Source organism: Hemitrygon akajei, chromosome 14 (genome assembly GCF_048418815.1).
Source record: "Hemitrygon akajei chromosome 14, sHemAka1.3, whole genome shotgun sequence".
Classification (NCBI taxonomy): Eukaryota; Metazoa; Chordata; class Chondrichthyes; order Myliobatiformes; family Dasyatidae; genus Hemitrygon; species Hemitrygon akajei.
In genome coordinates, this window is record NC_133137.1 from 95,101,347 (window position 1) to 95,115,353 (window position 14,007).

Sequence of the window (14,007 nt, forward strand, 5' to 3'; positions counted from 1 at the left end):
CCAGTTTCAATTCTCCTTTTACCAGGTTTCTAAGATGATAGGTTAGAAACAAATCCTACAGGGACCGAATTCCCCAATCTCCTGATCATCTGGCCAATTAATTCTGGAGTTAAGTTTTAAATTCACCCATGATTATTATTATTTTTAAGGTATCCATTTTCCTACTTTATGTATGTTTACTTAACAAAATTATACAAACATTTCCAATATCTTAATTCATTTTAATGAGAACAATACGTATACGATCATGACTAATTACTTTTGTGGTGGGCATTTTTTTTATGACATGAACTGTCAAACTGCACAAAGCAATGAGGTGCATTGCAGTTTTGGATGCAAGGTAAACTTTTGGCAGACCACTGGGAGAGTCTCCTTCTCCTCCTCCAATACTGTCTCCAGGTCACTTGTATTTAACTGAAGAGCACACAGCTTTTTGGCTCAATGTTGCACCTTCCATTGTGCAGCAAGCACCATAATACTGAAGCAACAACTTACACAATGGTCAGAGAATTCCAGATTTGTAACTTGCATCCCAGAATCTACCGATTCAAGAATAATGGCCAGCGCCAGAGCATGAAGACTGCTTATCCTTCTAAATATTCTGGGGGTTTTTTTTTGCTTTCAGACACTGCTTAAGGAGCACATGTAAAATCTGGTAAATAACACCAAGCAGCCAATCTTACTCTTTCACAAAACTCTTTCTTCCCTTGTTATTCTCTTTCTGAACGCTGATTCTATATGTATAACCTCGCCCAACACTTCCCAACGTTACAAATGGGTGCACAAATATACTTGAGAATGGAGAGAATTCCTTGCTTTTGGAATTAAGTGTGCCTGACTCACTTTTAAACTGGGAAGCTGATAGAGCTCTATTTTCGATACAAACAACAAGGGTGTATTTGGACTAATCAAGCAGGAGCCGTGGGCTTCACTGGCTTGTTGGAAAACGTATGTGAAGTTTTGACATTAGGAGTGTCATTACTTTAATGGATACTCAGTGTTGGATTAGCTAAAGGTGAACCGAGTAGAGGTATAAATAGAGCAATTGCACAACTCATCTGAGGAAGTGGAAAAATAAGGAACAAAATGGTTCATTTCACATGTTATACCTACAGGAAGGGTTGTGTGGAATTTCAGGTAAATACAGGATTAACTCCCCCAAGAGGACCACAACCTATTTGCAGGGTTTGGAGGCTGACCCTGTCAGCTATGTTGGCTGGAATCAGGGCTTTATGCTTTGGCTCTTAGTAGGGTCACCCATTCCAAACAGGTCAAAGGGTAGAGGGCAGACTAAGAGTAGTCCTCCAGGTTTCTGGGGTTCAGCTCAGGGCTGACAACCCTGACCGGTAAAACAAAATTGTTACAGAAACAGAAACGAAGAATCCTTCTACATCTGAGTGTGACGGTATTCCTGAGTCTCCAACCCGGGACTTGCATGACGGACAGGAGTGAAAACGGCGAGGAAGCTACTGAAATGACAATGGAAGCCCTGAACACCGCCAGAGACGGAGGATCCCCATTGCTGCCCTAACTGCCAGCAGCGTAACAGGCAAAACACACACACTGGATTAAATAAGGAAGCAAGATGATTGAATTGCTTGCCAGTGCACTGGAGTCTGGTGTTTGCATAGGAACAGTCAAGTGGATGAAGTATCAGTGAGATATTATGTCTGCGAAGTTGCTCAGCAGGACTTCCAATCCTGATGTTAAGAAGTGAAAAGGCCAAAGATTATATACAAAAAATAAAATGGGAAAACACAGCTGATTTGACACACAACGAAACATTGTTCACCTTGAGAACTTAGACTTACATCCACACAGTATCAAATACAGTGCAAACCAATGACACAACTATCACCATGTTTTGTTTTATTGTCCCTCCCCAACACCACGGTTCTTTCCCCCCACTTACAGAGTACACGGAACTTTGCCCAGCAACACTTTTATGTCCTCCTGCTTTCCTGTGGTTAAGTGCTTTCCCGTGATTGTTAGACTCGTTCCTCCAGCATGTATCCCTCTTGACGGAGATATTCCAGAAGGCTCAGGGTCCTGAACAATTACCAACATTAAAGTTAACTGTAGGAGCATTGAGTTTCTGCATTTTATCAATCAATTTTCCACATGCATTTACTAAGCCATCACAATTGCTTTTTTTCTTTCCAGACCTTATTTCTTTCCACATTACATTTTATAAAGCAAACATAAATTGGTAAACCAATTTATTATTGTCACACGTACTGAGGTGCAGTGAAAAACTTGTCTAACATACTGTCTGGACAGATCACTTCATCACATCAGTACACTGATCCAGTTTGAGGAAAAACAACACATCCATATCTCCAACGCCACTACTTTATCATTTCCTGTCACTTGCCTTATGTACAGACACTCCTGTGCCTAGCACCACTTTATGGGCATACTATCTTATCTATAGAAGCTGTCTTGTGTATTTATTTTTATTTGGTTTTTTGAATTATTATGTTCCTTATCTTATTGTGTTTCTTTTGTGCTGCATTGGATCAGGAGTAAGAATTATTTTGTTCTCCTTTTACACATTAAATTAAACAATCTTGGATCTTAAACAGAAATCAGAATAAAGTGTTACAGTGCCAGAGAAGTGCAGTGTCGGTAGACAATTAAGGTACAAGGCCGCAACGAGGTAGATTGTGAGATTGTCAAGAGTCCAGTTTATCATGCAAGAAGAATGCTCAATAGTTGTATGACAGCGGGATAGAAGTTGTCCCTAAGCTTGTTGGGACACGCTTTCAGGGTCTTGCATCTTCTGCCTGATGGGAAGGAGTTAAAGGAAGAGAAAATGTCCCAGGTGGGTGGGATCTAGAATCACGCTGGCTGCTTTACTAAAGGGGAGAGTCCGTGGATGGGGTGTAGAGGAGTCCGATCTCCCCTGACGTGTTGAATCGTGTTCACAACTCTCTGCGGCTTCCTGCAGTCATGTGCAGAGCAGTTACCATACCAGGCTGTACTGTATCCAGATAGGATGCTTTTTAATGATGCAGTTGGTGAGGTCAAAGGGGTATGCCTGAATTCTTTAGTCTCCTGTTGAAAGATGAGACACTGGTGTTCTATCTTGGCCAGGACATTCAGTGGTTGAATCAGCACAGGCTGTTGGTGATATTCACTCTTAGGAACTTGAGGTCTCTTGACCTCAGCACTGTTAACGAAATCAGGAGCACGAACCCCACGCCCCTCCTGAGTCCACGACCAGCTCTTCTTGTTTTGATGACATTGAGGGAAAGGTTGTTGTCCTGAAACCATGCCAGGAGGCTCCCTCATCTCCTTCCTGAACTTCAACTCACTACTTGAAATACAGACCACTGTGGTGCTGCCATCTGCAAACTTGTAGATTGAGTTCAAGCCGAATCTGATCACAGTCGTGTCTGCATAATGTACAGAGCAGGGGGCTCGTTGTTATTGTTGAGCTATTGGATAAAACTTTTACTTTTTGTTTTAAATTAATGTAGAGGAGACAAATCTATGAAGGTAAAATTCTGTAGGCAGTGAATACTCACAGTGTATGTGAACTTAACGGCAGATATACCAGTTTTGTTATTTCTTGTCACAATCTGTACCAGTTTATCTTGTGGTTCTGTAACTTCACCTAATGTACAAACGACCCTGTAAATATAAATAGAAGATCATGTTAAAAATCACATATTTCTATTAGAATATGATGTATTTTAATTTGACTAATGCATTCAGAAAACTAAACAAAAACTTTGCTCTCAAAAGAAAGCAGCTCTTCACATCCTGTGACAGCAAACAATTCACACTCTCCTAAATCAGATACGTGGACATGTTTCATTACCCTCATACTCGTACGTAAGTGCACTCGGTCCTATCACTAACAAGGACAATATCTGAGAGATAGCCAGGCAGGGAGAGCAATCCAGGCTGCGTCTATGAAAAAGAGTAAACAGTCGATGCTTCAGGCCGAGATTCTTCATCAGGACTGATTACGGGTCTTTGCCCGAAACGTTGACTGTACTCTTTTCCGTAGATGCTGCCTGGGCTGACGAGTTTCTCCAGCATTTTGTGTGTGTTGCTTTGGATTTTCTTGTGTTAGGGATGGTAATCCTCTCAATCTTACCGTTCAATGTGCCTGAACAAGCCGCTTGAAATTACATTTGACATCATTGAGAAAACTATGGTCATCACAACTGTAATCCTGGTCCATACAGATCAACCTCTGACACCAGTGTAGCTGAACTATGAAAAACAGGAGTAAAGACCTGGGTTTTGACCTGGGCACTGTTCCTTGGGCTACCACTGGTATTAACCTGGGTACAGTGTGGACTGTGATATTAGATAAAGAGGTGAGGTGTTTCAGTGGTTTTCTGGCCTCTTCCGTGTTCTCCCAGATCCAGCAGACTTTCCATCAGCTCCCATTATAAAGTACTACTCGAAGTGAGATGACTGATCTGCAGGTTCCTGGGAATTGTTGGCAAGCCTACAGCTGGGGCAGCTGGCTCGGCAAACACCCCAGATGAGGCAAAAGGTGACACCAGAGGGGCTGCTGAGATGCCAAGTGCCCAGAGTTGTGAGCCCATCTCATGGGCTGTGCCTGGTTCATACGCTGTTCACCAGCAACATGAGTGTAAAAGCATAAAGAATGGGAAAATTATGCTGTAGGTCCTGGCAACAGCTCCACATTTCCCTTTTCCACGGGGACAGAAAGAGCAGCCAAACAGCCAATAACAGCTACAAAGAAAAGAAATATCCTTGGCCAAGTTTCATATGAGACCAAAAAAAACCCACAAAACTCCATAAATACTTTTGGTAAAACAAGGAACCATATTCACCCCTGAGAAAACAGATAATGACATTGTAAAAGTTAATAAAAAAATACAGTGAGCACTGATAATAACTGTGTTAGCTTTTGGCCCCAGAGGAAGAGGTAAACATTCCAGACTAATCAAAGAAACTAATATTGAATCCGACAGTGATAACAAATAGATATTCCACAAAGCCAACGTGAGAAGTGAAATATAGAACACAGAGGAGTACAGCATTGTATGGGACTTTCAGCCCGTGTACTGTGTTGGCCCATGTAAACCTACTCCATGATCAATCTAACCCTTGCCTCCTACACAGACCATAATCCTCCATTTTCTCTTATTTCCATGAGCCTGAGAGAATCTTAAATGTCCCTATTGTATCACCTTCAACCACCATCCCTGGCAGTGATTCCAGGCTGCGTACACCTCTGATATCATCCCTAAACTTTCCTACACTCACCTTAAAAGGATATCCATTCTATCTATGCCTCTCATGATCTCGTACACCTCTGTCAAGTTGCCCCTCATCCTCCTTTGCTCCAAGGAGAAAAGCCTTAGCTCACTCAACCTTTCTTCCTCAGACTGCCCCAGCTCAGTCAAACTTTCCTCATAAATGCTGTGGAACATAGTCAAACCCATGAGATTTGTAGAATCTCAGTTGGAGGAGCAACAAGCAACAAGAGGAGCTTTTTTTGACTGAACCAGACGGATTGATTTCAGAGGTTGGAGCCAATAACCTGCAGAGCAACAACGCCACAGCCCTTGGAGAACCATGACAAGTTAGAAGCACGTCAGGAAGGACTGTCCATTGATTTAAATAACTCAAGGACTTTGTGCCAAAGTAAGGCATGTAAATACCATGTTGTTATTTGGATGCTTCTGATAACATCAAGAATATATCAAGCGGATACTGAGAGAATATCAATGTTCAGCCAAACTTTTTTTTTTAACAAATCAGATGATATGACCAATCCTTCTGGTCTTTTTTTTGCTCCTTTCTTCATTATGATATTGAGCCATTAGGTCTTCATCACCTTATCACCCAAGCAGACTATTGTTCTCTGAGCAGTGGGCACTGGGGCAAGGCTAGGCCTCAAAGCCGCAGGTTGCCTAGTGGGTGTCAGGGACCGGTCAACAGAGAGTATCAGTGGGCTGGAAGGTCTGGATTATATATATACACACACGCATATTCAGTGGTGTTGTATTTTTTTACTGATATTCTATATGGGTTTGTAGACTTGTATGTGCGAGGACTGTGCATTGAGTCGCAGGGGCCTGGCAGGATTCTTCTTAGGTGAGAGTGATCTTATGTGTATTTACTGTATGTAACTGTTGATGGTGTGTCTCTGCACCTTGACCCCCATAGTAACCCGGTCTCATTTGGCTGCATTCGTGAGAATTCATATATGGTTGAGTGACAATTAAACTCGCGTTGAATTAAGGCAGGCTTTCTTGACCATTAACAGACTGATAACTTAAATATATTTATCCATGTCTGCTGCACCAATTTAAAATTAGGTCAAAATTTTGCAACCGTGGAAAATCTATATCCAATCTAAAATAAGCAATGTGCTTGTGACATAGCTTCGTTAAAGCATCGTTACGAATAGGGTGTTGGAGGTAATTTTCAGAAGTATAAATGGATCATCAAACCTTACAAGATTGAATGAATAAATCATAGTATTCACACCTTATCTTGACGCTATATTGAACTACCACTCATGCTTCACAATAAGTTTCATTATACCTGACAGATGTGGAGTATTGCTCCTTATCTTGATCGCAAACAGCTTTTCCAACTTTGATCTCTTTGATATCATCAGCTGTTTTTCCAAGGTTTGAGCCCTTAATGGTCAGAAGAATTCCTCCTTTGAGTGGCCCATTAGTTGGGTCCAACTGAAGAATGAAAGGATTTAATCATGGTTAACTTTGTGAATGCAATTATGTCTTTGTTTGTTCTGACAGTTCTGCATATACTGTACAATTTGATAATTAACAAAAAATAGAGGTCCAGATATTTAATTGAAACACTCATACCACTCACTGTTATATATTAAAAAAACAATTTTAATGAAGTTTCTGCTTCATTGTGTGCTGCCTTTTTGAGAACAGTTTACCGACTAAAAATGTCTAATTACTTAGACAAAATATACATTTGGATTCAGACTTTTTTAAAAAAAATACAAATTATCAACTATTACATCTTAAAATAGTTTCTATGCAAAAATATATTAAACAATGTTACTTACTTGTGAAATAGTTGGGGCCGGACAGGAATTCGCATTTTCAATAGGAACTTTACAAAGCTCCCTATAAACACATTTTTTTGTATCTGCATTGTTGCACCAAACACAATTGTATTTTTGCTCTGCACTGAGGCACAGACTGCAGTCAGTGTTGCTGTATTCACAATTGTGGAGAGTCACTGAAAATTAAAATAATTGATTTCATATTATAACCATAAAATGTTTTCCCTATCTATGATAATTACCGTAGATTCCGGATTATAAGCCGCTACTTTTTTCCCACATTTTGAACAGCTTTGAACTCTGCGGCCTATAATCCAGAGCGGCTAATACATGTTTTTTTTTCATGCCGCCTCGTAAACATTTTGCCTCGTAACAGTAGACCAATAAAATTGATGAGTAGTTCACAGAGGTCCAATGAAATTGTACGATAAATCAAGCGCACTTTCACAATTAAATTATTGTAAATCAGTCATTTGTACTCACCCTCATCAACATGGAAAATACTCGAAGAAAAGCAAGACCCGAGCGCGTCAGACCCGATTAGACCCGATCGCATTGCGCAAGCGCGTCAGACCCGATTAGACCCGATCGCATTGCGCAAGCGCGTCAGAGCCGATTAGACCCGATCGCATTGCGCAAGCGCGTCAGACCCGATTAGACCCGAGCGCATTGCGCAAGCGCGTCAGACCCGATCGCATTGCGCAAGCGCGTCAGAGCCGATTAGACCCGATCGCATTGCGCAAGCGCGTCAGAGCCGATTAGACCCGATCGCATTGCGCAAGCGCGTCAGACCCGATTAGACCCGAGCGAAAACGCTGCTTTTAAGTTAAAGTCGATCAATAACTTTTCCTGGTAAGCTGCAGTATATATATTTTTACCAGTCGCTAGGAGATATTGGAATGTTGTTCGTGCTGTTCAGTAAAAAAGTATATGCAACGTAATTTGTGTTACCGATACGTATGTATATTTAAAAGTAGCGGTGCGGCCTAAAATCCGGTGCGGCCTTTACAATTAAAAAATTGATTTTATTTCTAAAATTAGAGCCTGCGGCTTTTAATCAGGTGCGCTCTGTAGTCCGGAATCTACGGTATAATGGAATAATAATTCCAGTTAGCCCAGACAACTTTTATAAATGTTTACTGATTGCAACACAAGTCAAGTTGTACACAAACCACGATTTTGTGTAAGACTGTTTCCTGCCCCATAACTGACTTAAGGAACCATCATTTGGGCAAGAGCAAAGAACTGATAGATCTTGAAAATATAGCACTGGAGAGCCCAACATTATCTCTGGTCAGTATCAGCACATGCTTAAATCCATGAAAAACTTGGAACAGGAGTCAATTTCTCATTTTTAACAAATGTCTCTGTGGTTCCAAACCTGCTGCAGCATACTACACCTGGAACAGTTTGATGTCTTAACCGAATGAGCAAATCTGTGCCGACTCAGCTAAATTCTGATCCCAGTTTGGTTAATATGGCAGAGCTTTCCCAGAATCCTACAGCTAGGTAATCATCTTCCCTTTCTGGTCTGAGGCCAGGCATATGGAAGCAGTTAACTTCAAAAGAACACAAGCAGCACAGCCACAGACAGGTAACAATCTTATCTCCTTTCCAAGCTGCCCAGCAGAAAACCAAAGAGCAACAAACTACACCTGTCCATTATTTCACTGACTAGTTTGATTATCTAATTAAAAACCAAAAGCAGTGAAATAAATCACCTCCATCCTGGATCATGCTGATTAAAAGAACTCTTCAGACATTCATTACAAATATATTCATTTAATAATTATCCAGCCAGCGCTATTTGTAATCTTGAACTATCTAAACCACAAAGGAACATGCTGCACCCAGTATTCATCAGCAACATAAACTGATTTCCTTCAAGTTCAGTTACCAGCTGCTCAGATGGCAGCATTACTGAGAGTAGGTTACTTCATGAAGAGAGTGGATCGACTGAAATATCTGGAATCAGTTACAATATATTACAACCACTTGCAAAAGTGGAGGAGGCAAGAAGAATTTTCAGGAAGATATTAAATATTAGAGATAATACCGATTTTAATACTGTCCTTTCAAATTGCTGCACATTCTTGAATCTAGTTTTCCAATTTCTGAGAGTTTCCTTAAAATATCTCTCACTTACCATCCAATCTACTATCAACAGCCTTCCCCTCTACTCGTACGGAGAAACGAAGGGTAAGTGTGTCATTTTTGTCGTAGTGAAGCTGTATTGGGAAAAAAGTTGAACAATTAACACTTATAGGAAGGAGGTTAGTTAAATTTCAACAAGTTATTTCATGACATCCCTTCAGTTGCAGGGGAAAGGGCTTTCTCCCATTTACCCTTTACTCGCAGTGAAGAAATAAAGGTTTTTTTCGGGGGAGGGGATATGGCTTGTGAACATGGGGAATGTAGCAGGTGAAGAAACACAGACATAAACGCACTCTACATTGCAGCTCGATACTAGAAAAACAATAGACTATTCCTGTCTGATAATCACACATGCAGAAAACTGGGAAGTTAGCAGGAATACAGTAGTCTGCATATAACCATATAACAATTACAGCACGGAAACAGGCCATCTCAGCCCTTCTAGTCCGTGCCGAACGCTTACTCTCACCTAATCCCACTGGCCCACACTCAACCCATAACCCTCCATTCCTTTCTTGTCCATATACCTATCCAATTTTACTTTAAATGACAATACCGAACCTGCCTCTACCACTTTTTACTACATCTTTGAGAAAAATACATTTGTGCGGGGTTTTAAAGCATCCAGGATTTCCCAAATATTCCTGGCATTTGGATGCCATTCAACGTTCCAACCAAAGTGCCTGTGGGCCGGACTCCTGCTGTGAGTCGCCTCAGAACCTGATCTGAGATGTGCATTGCTGGGAGGTGGTCAGTCATGCAAAACAGCCATTGTGCAAGCACGTTACATTTGAAGAACAAAGATCAAACTTAATCAACTCTGCAATTATTGGTTATGAAATAACTCACTGCTGCTAACAGTATATCTGGTTTCTTTAAAATAAGATCTCTCACAACAATCGGTGATCTGAATGTCCCAGGATCAAGATAAGTAATAAAGTATTTAATAATAATACAATGTGTGCAGCCTTCCGAACCAAGACAGCTAATGCTGTTGCTTCTCTCGTGTAACCAGGCAGACATTCAGGGCTTAATCATTTCTCTCTGCTGCCTGGAAGCTCGTGTGTGTGTTACGCTAGGATTTAATATGTTACTCTAGAAAAACTTCAGTACATCACTCAAGGGAATAAAATTCATTCATGTGATAAATTACAATAACAAACAGAGGACTTTTACCAGAGTACATTAGCCAATCTTAAAAGCAGCACACAGGTAAACAGTACATTTTGGTGTTACACAAGTTATCATTTGGACTGTTCTTGGGTCTATTGTATGGCAAGGTTCCTCCACTTCATCAAAAATTGTAAGCACCAGAGCATGAGAAGCATTCACCAAGAAACATTCTCAGGCCTTGCTTATCTAATGCTTTGACTCAGGACGAGGCAAACAGGGTGAACTGAAGCTGTGACAGTCTTGTGCAGCCAGAAGGTGGCCTGTACCTCCCTCCGCTTGTAAAAAGTGTGGTCTTGAGTTCAGTTCTAGTCGCCCCATTACAGGAATGGTGTGAAAACTTTAGAGAGGATGCAGAAGAGATTTACAGATTTACTGTCTGGATTAGAGAACAAGTCTCATGAGGAAAGGCTGAGCAAGCTCAGACTTTCTCTTTGGAGTGAAAGAGGATGAGAGGTTCCATGATAGAGGTATAGAAGATGATAAGAGACAAAGATAGGGTGGACAGACAGTGCTTTTTTTCCCCCAGGGATGAAATGGCTAATACAAGAAAGCATACTTTTAAGGTGGTTGAAGGCAAGGATAGGGAGATATCAGAGTTATGATTTTTCTTTACTATACAGAGTGGGACGCACTGCCAGAGGTGGTGGTAGAGGCAGATTCATTGAGGACATTTTAGAGACTCTTAGACACGTAGGATGAAGAAAAATCGAAGGTAGCGTGGGATAGAAGGGTTAGATAGATTTTGGAGTAGGTTACAAGGGCAGCACAACATCATGGGCTGAAGGACTTTCACTGCTCTTTATTGCTCTATGTTCTATATACCAGAGAGCTTTCTGAAAGTACATAGATTGTCCTACTAAAAGGAGGAAAAGTATTAGACTGAGCCTTAGAGAATGATGTCAGACTAGACATTGAAGAACCTGTGAATTAGTATTTGGGCACTGTAATTTAGTGAGGCATGGAAAGGAACGAAGGGTTGTCCAGAAATTAAGGCGCTGAATTAGGGGAAGGACAATTTCAAACATGAAACAGTACCTGGCAGATGTGCCCCAAAAGCTGACAGCTGTCGGCAAAGCTACATCCAAAGAGTGGGAGTCTCTTAAACATGAAATTATCAGAGTTCTGAACTAATGTATTTCTGTAATTGTGAAAGGTGGGAAAGGCAAGTCCAGGGAGCCCTAAACATCAAGGATTATTGAGGGTTTGACAAAGAAAAAAGTATATATTACTGAAAAAAGGCGAGGCCTTTTCAAAATAGAATGTATGGGGGCTATCTAAGTAAATTAGGAGGGCAAAAAGATGCTGCAGAATATCACTGATGGAAAGATTAAGGAAAATCTCATGATGGTTATAAATCTATTTAAGAATGAAAGGATATCCAGGTAAAAAGAACAATATTTGTATGGAGTCAGAGGATCTGGATACACAGCATTGCACACATTTCTGATTGCCACTGCACTGAAAGGACATGATTACAACACAGAGGAAATTTACCGAAATGTTGCCCCTACTAGACATTTTAGACTTCATGATGAGAGACTAGATTGGCTTGTTTCTTTTCCTTTGAGCAGGAAAGGCTGAGGGAGCACTGATAAAGAGAAAGGTTGCTCTGCAGGTTTTGAACACCTGGCTTATCAACAGCTGCCTTGGACATCTGTGGAGTGGATGATAGATTTGATGGCTGCTGTGGGCATCTTCTGCTGGATGGGAATGGGGCGTTCTTGCTTGCCTTCTCTTCCTCCCTCCCACAGCCCTGACTCCTCCCACCCCCCCACTGACCCATGACAAATAGAGGGAGTGAAAGAAGCTGAGCAGAGATGGATGTGCTCACTTGCTCCCCTAGTCAGTAAGGCAGGCTCTTCTTGTGCTTGCTAATTCTTCCCATTTAGAGGTGTTTCTCCAACCCACTCCAACACACACTGTTGTCCATTCCTGACTTATGAACAGTTTGGGTTAAGAACAATTCTCAAAAACAAAACCTGGGGACTGCCTGCACACAAAAATGATGGACATGGACAGGTCGTCATCCTAACAAGGATACCTTAAAGCAGAAGACCTAGGTTTAAGGTGAGGAGTAAGAGGATTCGTAGGGAACTAAAGAAAACAAAAGTTCACCCAAGTGTGATTGCAATCCATGGTGCACTATCTAAGAGGATGGAGAAGGCACAACATTTAACAAATACCTACTCAAGTGGTTGAATTTTCAAGACCCAGGAGTCAATGATACAAATGCTGGGAAAAGGGATTAGTGTAGATGGGCACTTGATGATCAACATCGACATGTTGCACTAAAGGAGCTGCTTCTGTATTGAATGACTATGAATTATTTATTTATTACATGCATAAAATTACAAAAATGTTGAGTTCACCTAAGGGTTTATGGATTTCTTAATATTTTATATATATATTTGATTGATTTTGTTCTATATAATGTTCTCATTGTTACCATCAGGAAGGAGGTACTGCAGTCTGAAGGCACACACTCAATGATTCAGGAGCAGCTTCTTGTCCTCTGCCATGCTATTTCTGAATGGACATTGAACCCTTGAACACTACCTCATTACTTTTATTTCTATTTTGCACTATTTATTTAATTTATCTAAAAACAAATACAGTGGCATGCAAAAGTTTGGGCACCCCTGGTCAAAATTTCTGAATAGCTAAGTGAGCGAAAGATGACCTGATTTCCAAAAGGCAGAAGTTAAAGATGACATATTTCTTTAATATTTTAAGCAAGATTACTTCTTTATTTCCATCTTTTATAGTTTCAAAATAACAAAAAAGGAAAAGGGCCTGGAGCAAAAGTTTGGGCACCCTGCATGGTCAGTACTTAGTAACACCCCCTTTGGCAAGTATCACAGCTTGTAAACACTTTCTGTAGCCAGCTAAGAGTCTTTCAATTCTTGTTTGGGGGGTTTTCGCCCATTCTTCCTTGCAAAAGGCTTCTAGTTCTGTGAGATTCTTGGGCCGTCGTGCATGCACTGCTCTTTTGAGGTCTATCCACAGATTTTCGATGATGTTTAGGTCGGGGGACTGTGAGGGCCATGGCAAAACCTTCAGCTTGTGCCTCTTGAGGTAGTCCATTGTGGATTTTGAGGTGTGTTTAGGATCATTATCCTGTTGTAGAAGCCATCCTCTTTTCATCTTCAGCCTTTTTTACAGACGGTGTGATGTTTGCTTCCAGAATTTGCTGAAATTAATTGAATTCATTCTTCCCCCTACCAGTGAAATGTTCCCAGTGCCACTGGCTGCAACACAAGCCCAAAGCATGATTGATCCAACCCCATGCTTAACAGTTGGAGAGGTGTTCTTTTCATGAAATTCTGCACCTTTTTTTCTCCAAACATACCTTTGCTCATTGCGGCCAAGAAGTTCTATTTTAACTTCATCAGTCCACAGGACTTGTTTCCAAAATGCATCAGGCTTGTTTAGATGTTCCTTTGCAAACTTCTGATGCTGAATTTTGTGGTGAGGACACAGGAAAGCTTTTCTTCTGATGACTCTTCCAGGAAGGTCATATTTGTGCAGGTGTCGCTGCACAGTAGAACAGTGCACCACCACTCCAGAGTCTGCTAAATCTTCCTGAAGGTCTTTTGCAGTCAAACGGGGGTTTTGATTTGCCTTTCTAGCAATCT

At 41.0% G+C, this 14,007-nt stretch overlaps 1 protein-coding gene across 6 annotated transcripts in view; it reads right to left on the reverse strand.

Moving 5' to 3' along the window:
• The window catches only part of LOC140738810 (plexin-B2-like), a 242,601-nt gene that overhangs the window by 51,854 nt on the left and 176,740 nt on the right, over positions 1-14,007 (reverse strand). For all 6 annotated transcript variants that reach the window (XM_073066680.1, XM_073066682.1, XM_073066679.1 and 3 more), the window contains 5 exons: positions 9,192-9,273; positions 7,046-7,221; positions 6,544-6,692; positions 3,531-3,636; positions 1,913-2,049 (listed from right to left, as the gene is read on the reverse strand). In XM_073066680.1, the coding sequence (XP_072922781.1) occupies positions 1,913-2,049; positions 3,531-3,636; positions 6,544-6,692; positions 7,046-7,221; positions 9,192-9,273 (650 nt within the window). The remainder of the gene's footprint in view (positions 1-1,912; positions 2,050-3,530; positions 3,637-6,543; positions 6,693-7,045; positions 7,222-9,191; positions 9,274-14,007) is intronic.